Source organism: Pseudorca crassidens, chromosome 8, assembly GCF_039906515.1.
Source record: "Pseudorca crassidens isolate mPseCra1 chromosome 8, mPseCra1.hap1, whole genome shotgun sequence".
In the NCBI taxonomy this organism is placed as follows: domain Eukaryota; kingdom Metazoa; phylum Chordata; class Mammalia; order Artiodactyla; family Delphinidae; genus Pseudorca; species Pseudorca crassidens.
In genome coordinates, this window is record NC_090303.1 from 82,267,850 (window position 1) to 82,282,224 (window position 14,375).

Genomic DNA, 14,375 nt, shown 5'->3' on the forward strand with positions numbered 1-14,375 from the left:
CCTGGCAAAGAGCCCTTTTATTAGATACTTTGTAAGATTCTCAATAAAATGTATGTGGGCTAAAGGAATGATTCATAAAAAATAAAAATAAACAACTAAAAAAACAACAACAGTAAGAACACTGATAGGCATCTATGTTTTAAAAATATACCTTTATCTTTAAAATAATCTGCAGTGAATATAGAGCTGGAAGAGACCTCAGTGTTTAGAATATTTTAGTATAATCCTTCCATCTAAAAGATGAACCATCTTCTATCTTCTATATTTTCTTTTTTTTTTTTTGCTTCTCCTTTTCACCTAACTCTAAAATAAATTCCAAATGGATTATACTCTCTTATAGGGAGAAATCATGATCACTTGATTTTACTGTAAATTGATAATCAATGAATAAAATTACTTTCCCACTGAGTTCTAACTCATCTTTATCACATCATAAGTTCATATGTGTGTATATACAAATACATGTACAAACTGATTTATTATTATATATTGATATTTCTGGCTATTTCTATCTGGTTCTATTTACCATATGTCTGTTCCGGTAATAGTTCCATGCTGGATTGATTATTATAGATTAACGTTATGCTTAAATGTTAACTGTTTGGTAGGAATATTTTTTCTTCAAAATCATTTTAGTTATTTTTACTCATTCATTCTCACAATTAAAATTTTAAATATTATTTCAAATTCCAGAAAATACTCCTTTGTCATTTTGGTTGGAACTATACTAAGCCCGAATACAGATTAATTCAGAAAAGATTAACATGTTTCCTCTAATTAGTTTTTCTGTCTACAAACAAGGGATGTCTCTCAATAAAGTTGTCTTCATATGTCTTTAATATTTTTTGGCTCAATTTATTCAAAGATATTTTCTATATATTTTTGCAAAGAAAAGAGTCTCATTTCCCATAATTGTCAATGATTTCTAACATTGTATGTAGGAAAGTTCTTAATGTTTTAATATTAATTTTATATTTGATCATCTTAAAGTAAGTACTCCTAGTTTTCAATTTATTGTCTTGAGATCAAATCATTTGAAAATAACCATAATACTTTTTCCTTTTTAGTAGTAATCTCTTATTTTTGTTTGTTGTTTTATCACATTGGTTAAAATTTATAGAATATTAATAATAGTGCTAATAGGACTAATCCAGCTCTGTAATAGGAATAACTATAAATATATAACCAGTCATAGGCTGAGAGAGATGTGCTTATCACGTTAAACATTTATTCCATTTCTAGTTTGTTTTGTACTTGTAACAGAAATGAGGGTTATATTTTAATCAAATGCTTTTACAGAATCTTATATTTTTCATTGTCTTATTTGACTTCTTAGTGAATTTGTAATGCACTTCCTAATATTAAGCAGTATTTATTTCTTTTAGATAGCTTAAAGGTACTTTACGTGAAGAAATTTGCTTTAAAACCGTCTGCAGTGTTCAGAGACTCTCAAAATTGGATATTTGGAAAATTTGCAGTAAGTCCCTAAAATCAATAAGGTTTCTAAAGAAAAGGAAGTGCTGCTAAATTCCATCTCTATATCAGTCTCTGTAATCAGGCAAGTGTTTAGGTATGTTTCTTAGAATATTGAGCATTGAAATGGTTAGACCACTACCTCACTGTGAGTTTAGGGAAGCTGCTTCATTCAGGGAATTCAATCACAGCATGAAGGTTTGTTTGCATTAAATAATTCCAAAACTGATTCCTCTCTCAGATTCCCACAAATTCTATATGATTTTAATTGTGCCCTCTAGCCTAACAAAAATTCACCCACCGAGAGAAGCAAAGAGATTCAGAGACCACAGCATCACCCCTTTCTCAGGTTTGCACCTCTCTGCTCACTTTGTTTAAACTTTCCCCCTAAGTCAATGATAGAAGCTTCCTAAATGTCCCTTTCACCCATGTCGCTTTCACCCGCTGGGAGTGCCTCATGACAAGTAAGTTTGTACTTACTTGATCCTTGCCACTGATAATTTGGAACAGGTCTGACATCCAACCTAAGTTTAGCTAATGAGATTCAAGTTTCCAAGAAGTTAGAACTGGGACCTAAAATACATATATGTTAATCTTAGCACATGTCCTGAACAAACAGCAACTAAATTCTAGAAATGTAGATGGTCTCCTGCTACCTACCCTGTGGACCTAGACGTAGAGAAAACCAATATAAAGAGAGCCAAACAAAGCAGACAGAGGGATATTTGGATTTCTGAGAGGTTTTAGTACTTATAACCACTTCTTTTCTTAGACCTTTCTACAGTCTGCCATGAGGTTTCTTGACACACCCTCATAAATCGTTCCTTTTAGCTTAAAGCAAGCTTAAGTTGGTTTCTGTTACCTACAGTCAAACAACCCTGATTAGTATGCCGCTGTGCCTACACTGCCCTGCTCAACTATAGAGAAAGTAAGGAGACATCTCTGGAATTCTGTCCAACACTTTTTCTTTATGATGCATAAGGTTCTCACGGCAACAGAAAAATCTTTGATTCTATACAAGATGTACAGTATTAATATTTTATTGCCTATAGAACACACCAGAGTAAGGAATTGACATTGTTGCTTAAGTACTTGAAAAATCTGAACTCTTTTTATTTTATGTTTTTCTTTTGATAAATCTTTGCATTTAAAAAATTTATAGAAATAGCATTTTGTTCAAATGGTAGCAATAAAAGTAATCCTAAAAGGCAGGCCTTTGTTTCCCTCCAGATTCCCAAGTAAAATTTTGTTAAATAACATTGCTTATTAGGCTGTAAGAAAATTCATTCTCTCCTTAGAAATAGGTAAGTTTGCTTCTCTCATGTAATGTAACATATATTCCATTGAATGTCCCCTTATATTTTAGCGCTTAGGAAGCTCAGAACTTAACGTAGTCCTTCATTCTGGTTACCAAATTTGTTTCTTCCCCCTTCAATGGTTTTGATGGTGTACTTCTACTTGAATAGCCCTATGTGCCTTTTTTTATCAGAAGCAGGCAAGGTATTAATAATAAATGAATACTAACAGTAAGCCAATAATGAAATCAAAAAATTGATAAACATCCTGAAAATTACTGAAAAGCAAATTATATATCCCATGATAATCTGCTTATGCTCAGGTCCCCTACCCTATTATTATAACCGTACTATTATTACCAGCTACTGGGACACAGAAAAATTTCAAGCTATTTGCAAAATAAATCTCCAAGGAGTTCAGAGAGATTCTCTTTTAAGTTCATACACTAAAATTCATGTATTTTCCATGGTCCTCATCCGGAGTACACTTACTCTTGTATCAGACACAGTTCTATTATGCTTCAGTGGGTTCCTACTGCTTTCAAGATGAAGAACAAATCTTAAGAATGACCTGTAAGACATCTCAGGATCTATCTGGTCCTGTCTAGTGCTTTACCCTTGTCTCTGACCCTCATCTCCAGATTCCAGCTGTCTCTAACTCCCTAGAATAGGGACATATTTCCCTATTATAAACTTTTAGTCCAACACACCTCTTCTTTCAATACTCATTGCGGATTATATGATTACACCTTTGTGTGCTTATTTGATTGATATCTAAGTTCCCCAAGAAACATGTCTGTTTTGACTCTTTTTAACAGTAATATATCTTTAGTACCTATCATAATGCTTACCACATCCTATGTGCTCAATAAATATCGCTTGACTAAGTTAATGAAATTTTATGTGCGTTTCTGTGTCCGTGGTAGATTGAAAAAAGCAAATTATGGAAGGGATCAGTCCAAAAAACAATCACAGCAACAGTAGTCTGATAATGTAGAAGGGGAATATAACTATAAAAAGTGGTCAGAAGAACTCAAAAATCATTGGACTCTAGAGGCAAATTGTCTTAATAATCATGAGACATTATGACTTTTTCAGTAGTCTTTAATGGCATCATTATATTACAGTATAGTATAATAATTAAAGTCATCAAGGAAGGGTTAGGTCTATGGTTAAGAGAGAAATTGATAATTCAACTTTAGAATACTTTAATCCAGTGTTTCTTTAAAAGACTTCCCTGTCTTCTGGAGATGAGCTTCAGTTAATGAAAAAATATATTCATTTGCATTCCTCTTCCCACTTCTTAGCAATTTGGATAAATAAAGTGCTCCCCAACGTCATGTTAGGGTAAATAACGTATTGTATTATAACACTTGTATTGTAACACTCCTCTTTCGCTCCATTTAATAATTGTAAGAAAATTATTTTCAAATTCCCCTTACTATTTATATTCTTAACAAAAGGAACTATGTTATGTAATGTTTCACCAAAATTCTGGTGAAATTCAAGAGGATACGAATGTAAACCAAATTGTGTCTCATGTTGCCTGAACAAAGCAAAAGAAGAAGTTTCCACTTGAATTCTAAATTGAAGATGACCTTGTGTTTTGAGAAAGGCTGGCAGCTGAGGTCACTGGAGTGTATTATGATGGACAGTGCAGCGCCATGCGTCCTGCTTGGAGGCATGTCCATTGTGTGGATTACAGCCAAACAGAAAGAATTAGACAGCTCAGAGCATTCTATCATTTCATTTGAAAATAACGGTCAAAGTCATGGGCAGCAACCATTACAGCTTTCATGAAAGAACAGCAGAATTCAATAGTTCCATCACTTGAGACAGGCAATTTGGCTATTCTCAGCCGAACACTATGAAGCCAGTGTATTCTGTACCAATTTCTTGCGACGCTCACAGAAGCAGCATTTCTGCTTCTGCAGTAGGCAAATCTCATCTACACTTGATTGTATGTAATTCTGCCTTACACGATGCAGCTCACTGCTTCAAACTGACCCAATCATTGAAAGAGATACAATGAAAAAGAAGATGCAGAAACTTAACACGGCACTCTTAGAATGTAAAAATATACAGCAACTCCAAATCATCCACTCTCAAGTCATCTTACTGTTTAAAATGCTTAAAATAGGTTTCAAAACAAAATGTCTACAATTCCTTCTTTAATAACGGCATTAACAAAACATTTTCAAAGAAATCTAATCTGTTGTCAGTGGTTCCAAATGAGTCTCCTAAGTTACTTCTGAAATAGTGATATTTTGATTGATAGAGGCTTATTTTTAACTTCTGCTTCTTTCAGCAGATTAATGGTAGCACCAAAAAAAATATGGTTGAGATTTAAAAGCGGGTGGAAAAACTCACACTTCTGATTAAAAGGGGAACTGCTTCTAATCCTGTACTTTCCACTCTGCTTGAGTATACTCTACATAGGGGGAAAAGAACACACCCTGTCCCTTCTAAAGTATTTAGATTTAAAAAAAAAAAGTTGTGACTTACCATTAAAATTTACAGCCCGAATATAACCGAGTAGTTCTTTCCCATCAATGGTACTCATTCGTGGGCAAAGGCCAATGTATCCAGGGCAGAGATCTTTGTGCATATTGTGCAGGGCGTAAGCCATGGAATACACAGCATCAATTACAAACTGGACCTTTCCTTCCTGTTCGTAAGATGAATCCCGAGCAATTCGCTCCAGGCCTGTGAAAGAAAAGGGAAACCATCAACTGGGGTTAGATTTCACTAAAAATTTGGCATGAGGGCTAAGATTTTCATCATTGGAGGCACACAGAAATGAGACAAAACTATTTGATTTTACTCCTGATTATTTTAGTCCTATACTTACTGAGTCAGGTTTTTAAACTGGGTATTGAATTTTTTATTGTGAAAGAACAGAAACTATTTTATTAGCAACAAAATGATATAAAGTAAATAAAAGACATATAGTTTCATTATCTTCATGTCTACCTTATGAGCTCTATTATACTGTACATGCTGGTAATTACCTAGCATTTTGGTAGTGCGTTGATCTTTTAAGTAAAATGTGTACACTGCTGTTCTTCTCATCCACCTTAGCTCCAACGGCATCACTTAATAAGTGGCCCAAAGTAAGATCTCCCCCTCCATCCCACGTCTGTCCTTGTTTAGAATGTGCTCTGTTTGGGAGCTCTTTTTGTAAATATTAAATGACAGTATTTCCTTAAATGAACTGCTTATCTTTAGAAGAATCATTCAATTTATTTTCTTCTTGAACTCAATTTTTTACTTGTTTCTATTGTTTAATTTTTTCCAGCTTATTGATATATAATTGACATATAACACTGTGTAAGTTTAATACAACACGATGATTTAATACACATACATATTGTGAAATGATTACCGCCATAAGGTTAGTTAACATATCCACCACCTCACATAGTTGCCTTTTTTATTCCTTGTGGTGAGAACTTTTAAGATCCAATTGCTTAGAAACTTTCAAGTATACAACACTGTGTTGTTACCTATAGTCATCTTGCTGTACATTAGATAAAAGATGTAGAGCTCTCAAAATGAATGTCATTCAGAATAATTGTACCTGTTTTTAGGTATATTTAGGGCTGAGAACTGGCATTGGAGATTACCTTTAGCTTGGCCTTTATCATTTAACATGTAACAGAAACATAGAATTAAAAATGGAAGATAAAATTGATGTTAAAAGTTAGATGGTGTATAATTAGTTATAATCCAACATTCTCATTTTGAGGATGAGGAAACTCAGTTTGTGGAGGTGAAATTCACTTAGGACACACAATGCAGACACAGGAACCACTGCCAGGTCTCAGATATTGAAATCCAATATTCTCTCGATCTCCAGGAAAATGGGGTAGATGGCAAGAATGTTGGACGTGCAAGGAAAAAAAACGACAGATAGGACATTGAGGACTTACTAAGGAGATCGAAAAGGATCTATCATTTCCACATTCCCACAAACTTTATACATCTGGTACCACTGGGAGAGACCAAAAGCAAGCACTTTAAATCTTCCCATAAATGTCAGTTAGTAAACTTTAATAAAAGTCTTTAAGTTCAACAAATATTTCCTTTCTTCACAAAAATGCATATTTCCTCTAAATTTAGAGATGTGAATTAAGATGGTTGTCTTATATTTGGGTTTTTACACTCTGACAAAACCAGTGACTTTCTTCTAGACAAATGTAGTGGTCAATTCATTCATTTTCATTAATCAGATCATTGAACCTTTTTTCCTCTGGTCTCAATCACTTGTTCCACTCAGACCCTTTAAATGCTGTTTGTTGGTGCTCTACTCCCTGCAGTCTTTTGTGATGCTAAATTCTGCTCCTCCCTTTTCAACACACCTTTTCAGACTTTTTTGATGACTCAACATTCCATTCCCCAAGATTGAGTCCTCTTTTATTTTTCCCAACCTCAGAATCCATTCATTCTCAACTATTACTATTGGTAGGGTCTAGAAATAGAAACTGGAATCCAAAATTTTAATTATAGAGTCCAAAACATTAGATCAACTTATAGCATCAATTTAATTCATTGTGGAATCTAGCTTTCTGGACTTTACTGTCACCTAACTTCCAACCCACATTTCCAATTGCATGCCATATTTCTATTTAGTCTCCTTCCATATCAAACTCATAAGATCCAAAACCAGGCTATCATTGTAGGGAATTACATTATTATTTTCTTAAAACCTCCTATTGAGGATTTGGCAGGCTTAGGAACACAAAGAGAGAAGGCATTTCTAACAAAGAACCTCTTTGAGGTGCCAAAAGGTATACTGTCTCTTTCAACCTGCCTTAGTTGAGTGATCTAAGCTAAGATCCATGCGGATATGGGGATCCTAGGACAGTACTGTGTACGTGCAGAACATCACCAAGTAACCTATGGAAGCAGCACTTTCAGCTTTCCATAGTTTTAACCACAAAATAGACAATTCATAAATAAATACTCATGAGTAGTCGCAGAAACCAACATTCAGTTATATCTTTAAAGACCTTATCTGGTGACAAATGGCTCTGGTTAGTCCAGGACTGAGGAGTTTTTCAGGATGTAGGATCACAACCTGGACAGTCCTGGGCAGACCAGCATGGTTTCTTATGAACAAGGAGGCAAATGGTGAGGGAAACTTGATGATAAAAGACTGAAATAACTACACTGAGGGTAGGTCCCTAGGTCTATATGGAGAGATCCTTGTGTTTCATTTATTTTGCATCACTGAACTTGATAACTGAAAAGGAAGACTAGGCATCCCAGAGCAGTTGTTCCCATCTTAGTTATCTTCTTAAGTACAGATTCTGCAGTGCCATCCAGACTTAATGAATCAGAATCTCCCAACTTGAGGACATGAATACTCTGTAATTTCAAAACAGAGATATCTAACTGTCTTAGATATCTGTCTTAGATAGATACTGTCTTAGATAGAACTGTCATAGATATCTAACTGTCTTAGTCAGTTTAGGCCACTATAACAAAGTGCCACAGACTGGGTGGCAGGAATTTATTTCTCAGAGCTCTGAGTCTGGACTTCCAGGCTCAGGATGCCAGCATGGACAGGTTCTGGTGAAGGCTCTCTTCTGGGTTGCAGGTGGCTGTTTTCTTACATCCTCAATATGGCAGAACGCAGAGAGGAAGCAATCTCTCTTATGACTCTTAGAAGGGCACTAATCTCATTCATGAGGGCTCTACCCTCAAGACAGTATCTGATCCTAATGACCTCCCAAAGGCCCACCTCTAATACCATCATATTAGGGAGTAGGGTTTCAACATAGGAATATGGTGGGGGGGGAACACAAGCATTCAATCTATAGCACTCATATTCCAGGTTATGTTGATCGTATTGCTGCTCTGTAAACTCTTCTGCAGCATGCTCACGTGCACACACACACACACACACACACACACACACACACACACACACTTTAAAGAAAAAAGAGGAATTCCATGTCTCCATTACTAAAGGAGTATGGTCAGCAGGCATAGGATTGGCAGAAAATGGCAAAGCCAAATTGATTCAAAGAAAGTAATGACCATGAGAACTTAAGACATTTGGAAATTTTCCACAATCCATGGGATATATGGACAAGCTAGATGTGTATGAATATTTTATATTTTTAAATTTACTCTATCCCCAAATGTTCTGAATTTGACATACTAGGATTTTATTTTAATGCTACTGCAACCTCCTAGAAGTCTGTAAGATATTTCTGACCATTCAATAACTGAGATAAAGTTATATACAACAATTTCCTGATATACTTTTAATATAGATACCCCAACTTAATAGACATACTCTTCCTTGGATTCCTCCCCAATATTTTTCCACCTTCATGTATAATGGATTTATATTAATTCTGAAACACCACACCATCTTATTAAAGGAAAATATGTAAATTTTCACTAGTCAAACTATTTATTTCCTTGCTAGTTCTAAACTACAATTAGTTTGAGTAAAGGTTAAATATATACAACTTTGTTTTCTTTTAAAGTAAAAGTTCATAAGGCTCTCTAGTAACTATTGCCACACAAGTCAATGGACACTATAAGACATTTTTCATAAATCAATGTATGTACGTGGTGACAAACTAAAAGACTGATCACTATTACCATTTCTAAATTTAAAAGGAAATTATCTGATTTCTTTTCAGGCTGTTTAGACAAGGTATTTTTCTATTTCCTAAAACTTCAAACATAATGACACTTAAGATTTTACAGGATCTAGAGTTTGCCCCTCACTTCCTATATCTGCTTCCCTTGATCATCTAAGAGAATAATTTAGGAAGCTGACAGTGAATCATCAACTTAATTGCCTGTAAAATTTCATTATGCTATCGTTTCTAAAGTTAGCCTTACTGTATTGCTACAAAGTGCTAAACATTGTTAAAGCCTGTATGTCAGCCATCCATTTAAAACACTGATTGTAAAGTTGTGATGTGTTTTAGTGCATAGCTTAAAATTAACAACATATAGCTAAGAGTTTGTGTGGTAGGAGACGAAGTCAGCCTCATAAATCTTATAGCAAGATTGTTTCATGTTTTCATTAATGAAATCTAAAACCCTGACAGTATCTCTGTCCCTGGAACACACAGTAAATTCTTATTGGTCCGAGCAATACCACATGGACCTCAGTTAAGGTCTTCTGCACATCAGGGTGTATCTTTTTTGGTTTTGTTCCTTCTTAGCGAAAAGCAAATCTACTCAAGTTTGCAAAGTGCTGTATATTTTATAATGTGAGTTCCTAAGATGAACCTGACATGAATTTTAAATTCTTTGACTGACACATAGTTTTTGAGCTTTGCTTTCTAAGAATTTCTCATTTCTCAGAAGATAGCTTAGTTTTGTAAACTGAGATACTAGGGGCTATTTTCCTTTTCCTGAAATTATTATAAAACTCATAATGTTACTGCAGGGATGATCTAAAAAAACAGTGGTCAATTAAGTGGGAAAAAAATGTAAGTCAAATTAGTCCTTTTATTCCCAGGAAAGCAAACATCCAATTGGTTGAATTTTTTACTACAGTCTTACCAGGTAGTAGAAATAATCCCACACTCTAAATTTGTAGGTTAAAAAGGACTTCTTTATTTAGCTCCTCCCTGACTTTTTCTTAAGTATGTAGCAAGTATTTTAAATAATTCAATCATTTTCTTGCAGTTGCTGTGAGGAGGATGGTAAGAGGGAAGGAGAGAATTTGTCAGTTGCTATGAATAAACACATTTACGCATACAGGACCAAATAGAAAAGTCATTCTGAATTCCACAAAAACTCCATCTGCCTTACTCCTTGATACACCAGAGATGAGACTGTCACACCCTTCATTGAGCTTTCCCGATACCGCATATGTATGTAGTGACGCAGAGAGGGTAAAATTCTTACACGCTTGAGAATGATGCCAAGAACTGCTCTTCACACTAAAAAGTAATCGCTATCAGGTTAGCAAACGTAAGTCATCTTATACTGAATTTAAACTGGTTTGGGTTCAAGGACACAGTAGAGGGAGGATGGAAAAGAAAGATTAGCGTGTTCAGTAATTCAGGAATATCTCCTAGGCACTAGGATATGCAAAGGAAATGTGTGCACCTCCCAAACCGCAGAGGGATGAAAACATGGGCCCTGTAAGGCAGAAGGACAGACTGAGTAAAGGAGGCTGCCGGCACGGGAGAAGAGGACGGGCCAGTCAGACAGACGTGCATTCAAATCCCAGTTGCACAACTCAACAGGCCCGGGACACTTTCCTGAACCTCACCAAGCCTAGTTCTTCAACTGGAAAGGTTGCCCGCAGGGACTTCCAAGACAGGGTCCCCATCTCTCCAGCCTCAACTGCTGGTAGCACCCTACCTCTCTCTTCTCCACTTTCAGGTCCTTGAATATAACCTGAGATCTTCAAACCACGGGACTTCACTTAGATGTTCACTCTGTACCTTTCTTCACTGCTTCCCAGAGGTCTCCTTCTCAACCTCCAAGCTTCAAGTAAGATGTCAACTCAAATTCGGCTGCAGTAGTGATAGTTAATCATTTTATTTTCGATTTAACAGCTCAGATCAAGTCAAAGAGCATATTAAATGCTAGGTTTAAGTACTAAATATTGTTTGGTTGGAAACAGAGAGCCAATACTGGTATTGAAAATTATTTCTGGGAATTATGTGTAAAGTAAATTGAAACAAACATAAGTTGAAGGTAGAGATACAGGTTGGGAGGCAGGGCAGCAATAGGTTGAAACAGTGGAAAAGAAAAAGAATGACAGAAAATATATTTCAGATGTCAAATTAACAGTCTTTGGATACCTAATTAAATATGAGAGTAGGAGTTGGAGGCAATCAACAACTCAGCAGTTTTGAGGATAGGTAGTAGAATATTGGCACCACTAACAGAATTTGGAAAATCAGGTGAACAGGAAGCCTCCATTTATGGCAGTTAAAAAGACTGATTTTTAAGATTCTATAGTATTGTATCCTCTAACAAAATATAAACTTTATATAAATTTGTTGAGTTATTTAAAGAATAAAGGTCCAAATGTTTAGAGTAATCATATAACAGTGATATGGTTGATTATTTATTTATAACACTGCAATAATTTATGCCACCTTGGAGTGAAATACCTTATGCGGTACTGCCTTAAGACCAGTGGTTTGAGAATTCAAAGACCTACGTTCCAGTTCTAACACGGTGACCAACTGAATTTTGTCCTTGGTCAAGTCATGATCTCTCTGGCATTTATTTACTTCTCAGTAGAAGTTAGAGGACTGAACACGATGATCAATCAGGGTCCCTTCAGTTCTAAAATTCTAGATTCTAGGGCAGCTTCTTTTATTTCTGTTTCCTTCTTACACTAAGATCACTTGAAGATTGCATTAGGGTGTGACTGAACAAATACCACTAAACTCAATTCTCCAAAATAGCTAGGACTATCCAGTAACCAAGACCTGGAAATTCTGCACTAAAAACAAAAAAAAAAGAAAACAAAAACCAAATGTCAGCCTGGATTTTTCTTCTTGAATTCTCAGACTGATTAACTGCGTCACTACATTTTCATTATTCTTAGACTTGAGCTATATATCGAATCTGGTTCCTCACAAAGGAGAAATGTTTTTCATTTATCTTTTTATTTTTATCCAATGGTTAAAAGAATCATTTATGGAAAATCAATTATGAAGACATGAAAGGGAAGAGGGAGGACACAAATAATTAAAATGGGCAGGACTCTTCACAGATAGCTTCTCTTTGATCGTAAATTATTATTACTCCTTTCATCTTTTTTTTTTTTTTTAAAGATAACGGAACTAAGACTCAAAAAGTTGAATCATTTACCAAATATCACACAGTTATGGCAGAAACAGTCAAGTCAAGCCTGACCCCAAACCTCTGCCATTTACTGCTTCACTTCCTCTCCTCCTGAAGTTTTCTTTGATTCTTCCAGCTCGGGCTTAACTTTCACTTCTTCGAACTCCTGTTTAACGTTCAGTCATTGTATCCATGATTTGTTTGTCTCCTAGTTAAGTATAAAGATTGTGTGTTTGTGTGTGTGTGTGTGTGTGTGTGTGTGAGTGTGTGTGAAACTTTAAAGAGGGCAGTGGAGCAGGGATTAAAGAATATTATAAAATAATACATATTTTTACAAAAATAGTAACTAATAAATACTAACAAATATTAACAAATGACAATATCTACATTGAAATGCTAAAAGGGGGGGAATACATTTCTATAACATTTTGAGCATTTTCCTGAACTACAGAGAAAATTTTTGTTTGTGAATTTCAACCACACACCTGAGATAAAATTGGCATAAAATGGCTGAAACTCATAAGCAAGATGATTGGATATTTGTAGTGAAACCCAAGCTAATAAGGCCTATAACTTTATATTTATAAAAATTAAAAAGGGTATTTTAGCATTGGAGAGTGAGAGTGTGTGTATATTTATATGTCTAGAGGATTTCTATAGGAAAATAACGTCAAGCTCAAAAGAGAATTCGACACCTAAGGTCCTGATTCATAGATTCTATAGTAGGCTTTCTCAAGGACCTGTAAATACATGTATTAGACTAACCAACTAGCTTGAGCCTTGGTTTTACCTATTTACACAGAACAGAGAAAATGAGAAGGGTCCTCCCGCTGAAAATCACCTGCTCTCCATCTTCTTCTGTAATTTAAATGTAGTCCCAAGAACTGAAGGCTCTTGGCTGCCTGAGGACACGTCAGGAGACACTTGTAAATCAATCAGTGAAGAGTGTTACAGTAGCCCACAATAACTTCTCTCCTTTGTGCCTGACAGGAAATGGAAGATGCTCCCGGCAGGTGCCAGGCGTCCCCTTCAGGAGTTACATTTTCCATGCAATGTCCTAGGGCTTTTAAAACACTGAAAAACCTAAGGTAAGTGGCAAATAAGATTAAGAGTGTATCTTCAGGCAAAACTACCAGTTTAAAAGAAAGATGTTCAGAAGAGAAAGTCATTTCATAGGTATATCCCTAGGTCCCCAAAGAAAACGCAGTTGATTAAATTCAAACAGTTGCATTTTTCTACATAACCATCTTAGATCATACACATTAGAGACAAATTGTGATAGAAAATAGTGTGTAAAACTCTTAATAGTAGAGTTCATAGTTAAGAGAACAGCTTTTCTCTTTAAAGCATATTAAAGTTCCTCCATTGAAGGAGGATTCAAATTTTCCCTTCATAATTCCCCCTTCAGTGGGTAGGATTTCTAATGCCCCACCTTCCATTCCAAAATATGTTATACTTGTCATTGCAGACCCTATGATACGGCTTAGGATTTGCCTTAAAAATTTTTTTTTTCCAGTTACAGAAGTAAATCACAGCCTTTGTAGAAATGTGAGGGGAAAAGTATTGGGTTGGCCAACAAGTTCCTTCGTTTTTTCCCTAAGATGGCTCTCTAGTAGTGCTTAGTTGTCTTTAACTTCATTCGAAACAATTTTGTTAGATTGTATGTGACAGCTGCCACATCAGCGTGCATTTAAAAAAAAAACCTTATCAAAATTGGTGAATTTTTGTGTAGCCATTTTAATATTGAAAATGGAAGAAAAAAGAAATGTTTTCGGCATATTATGCTTTATTATTTCAAGGAAGGTAAAAATGCAA

The 14,375-nt window shown here is 35.3% G+C and overlaps 1 protein-coding gene across 3 annotated transcripts in view; it reads right to left on the bottom strand.

Moving 5' to 3' along the window:
- The window catches only part of GRM8 (glutamate metabotropic receptor 8), a 766,011-nt gene that overhangs the window by 289,371 nt on the left and 462,265 nt on the right, over positions 1 to 14,375 (bottom strand). For all 3 annotated transcript variants that reach the window (XM_067746898.1, XM_067746900.1, XM_067746899.1), the window contains exon 7: positions 5,274 to 5,474. In XM_067746898.1, coding sequence (XP_067602999.1) covers positions 5,274 to 5,474 — 201 coding nt within the window. The remainder of the gene's footprint in view (positions 1 to 5,273; positions 5,475 to 14,375) is intronic.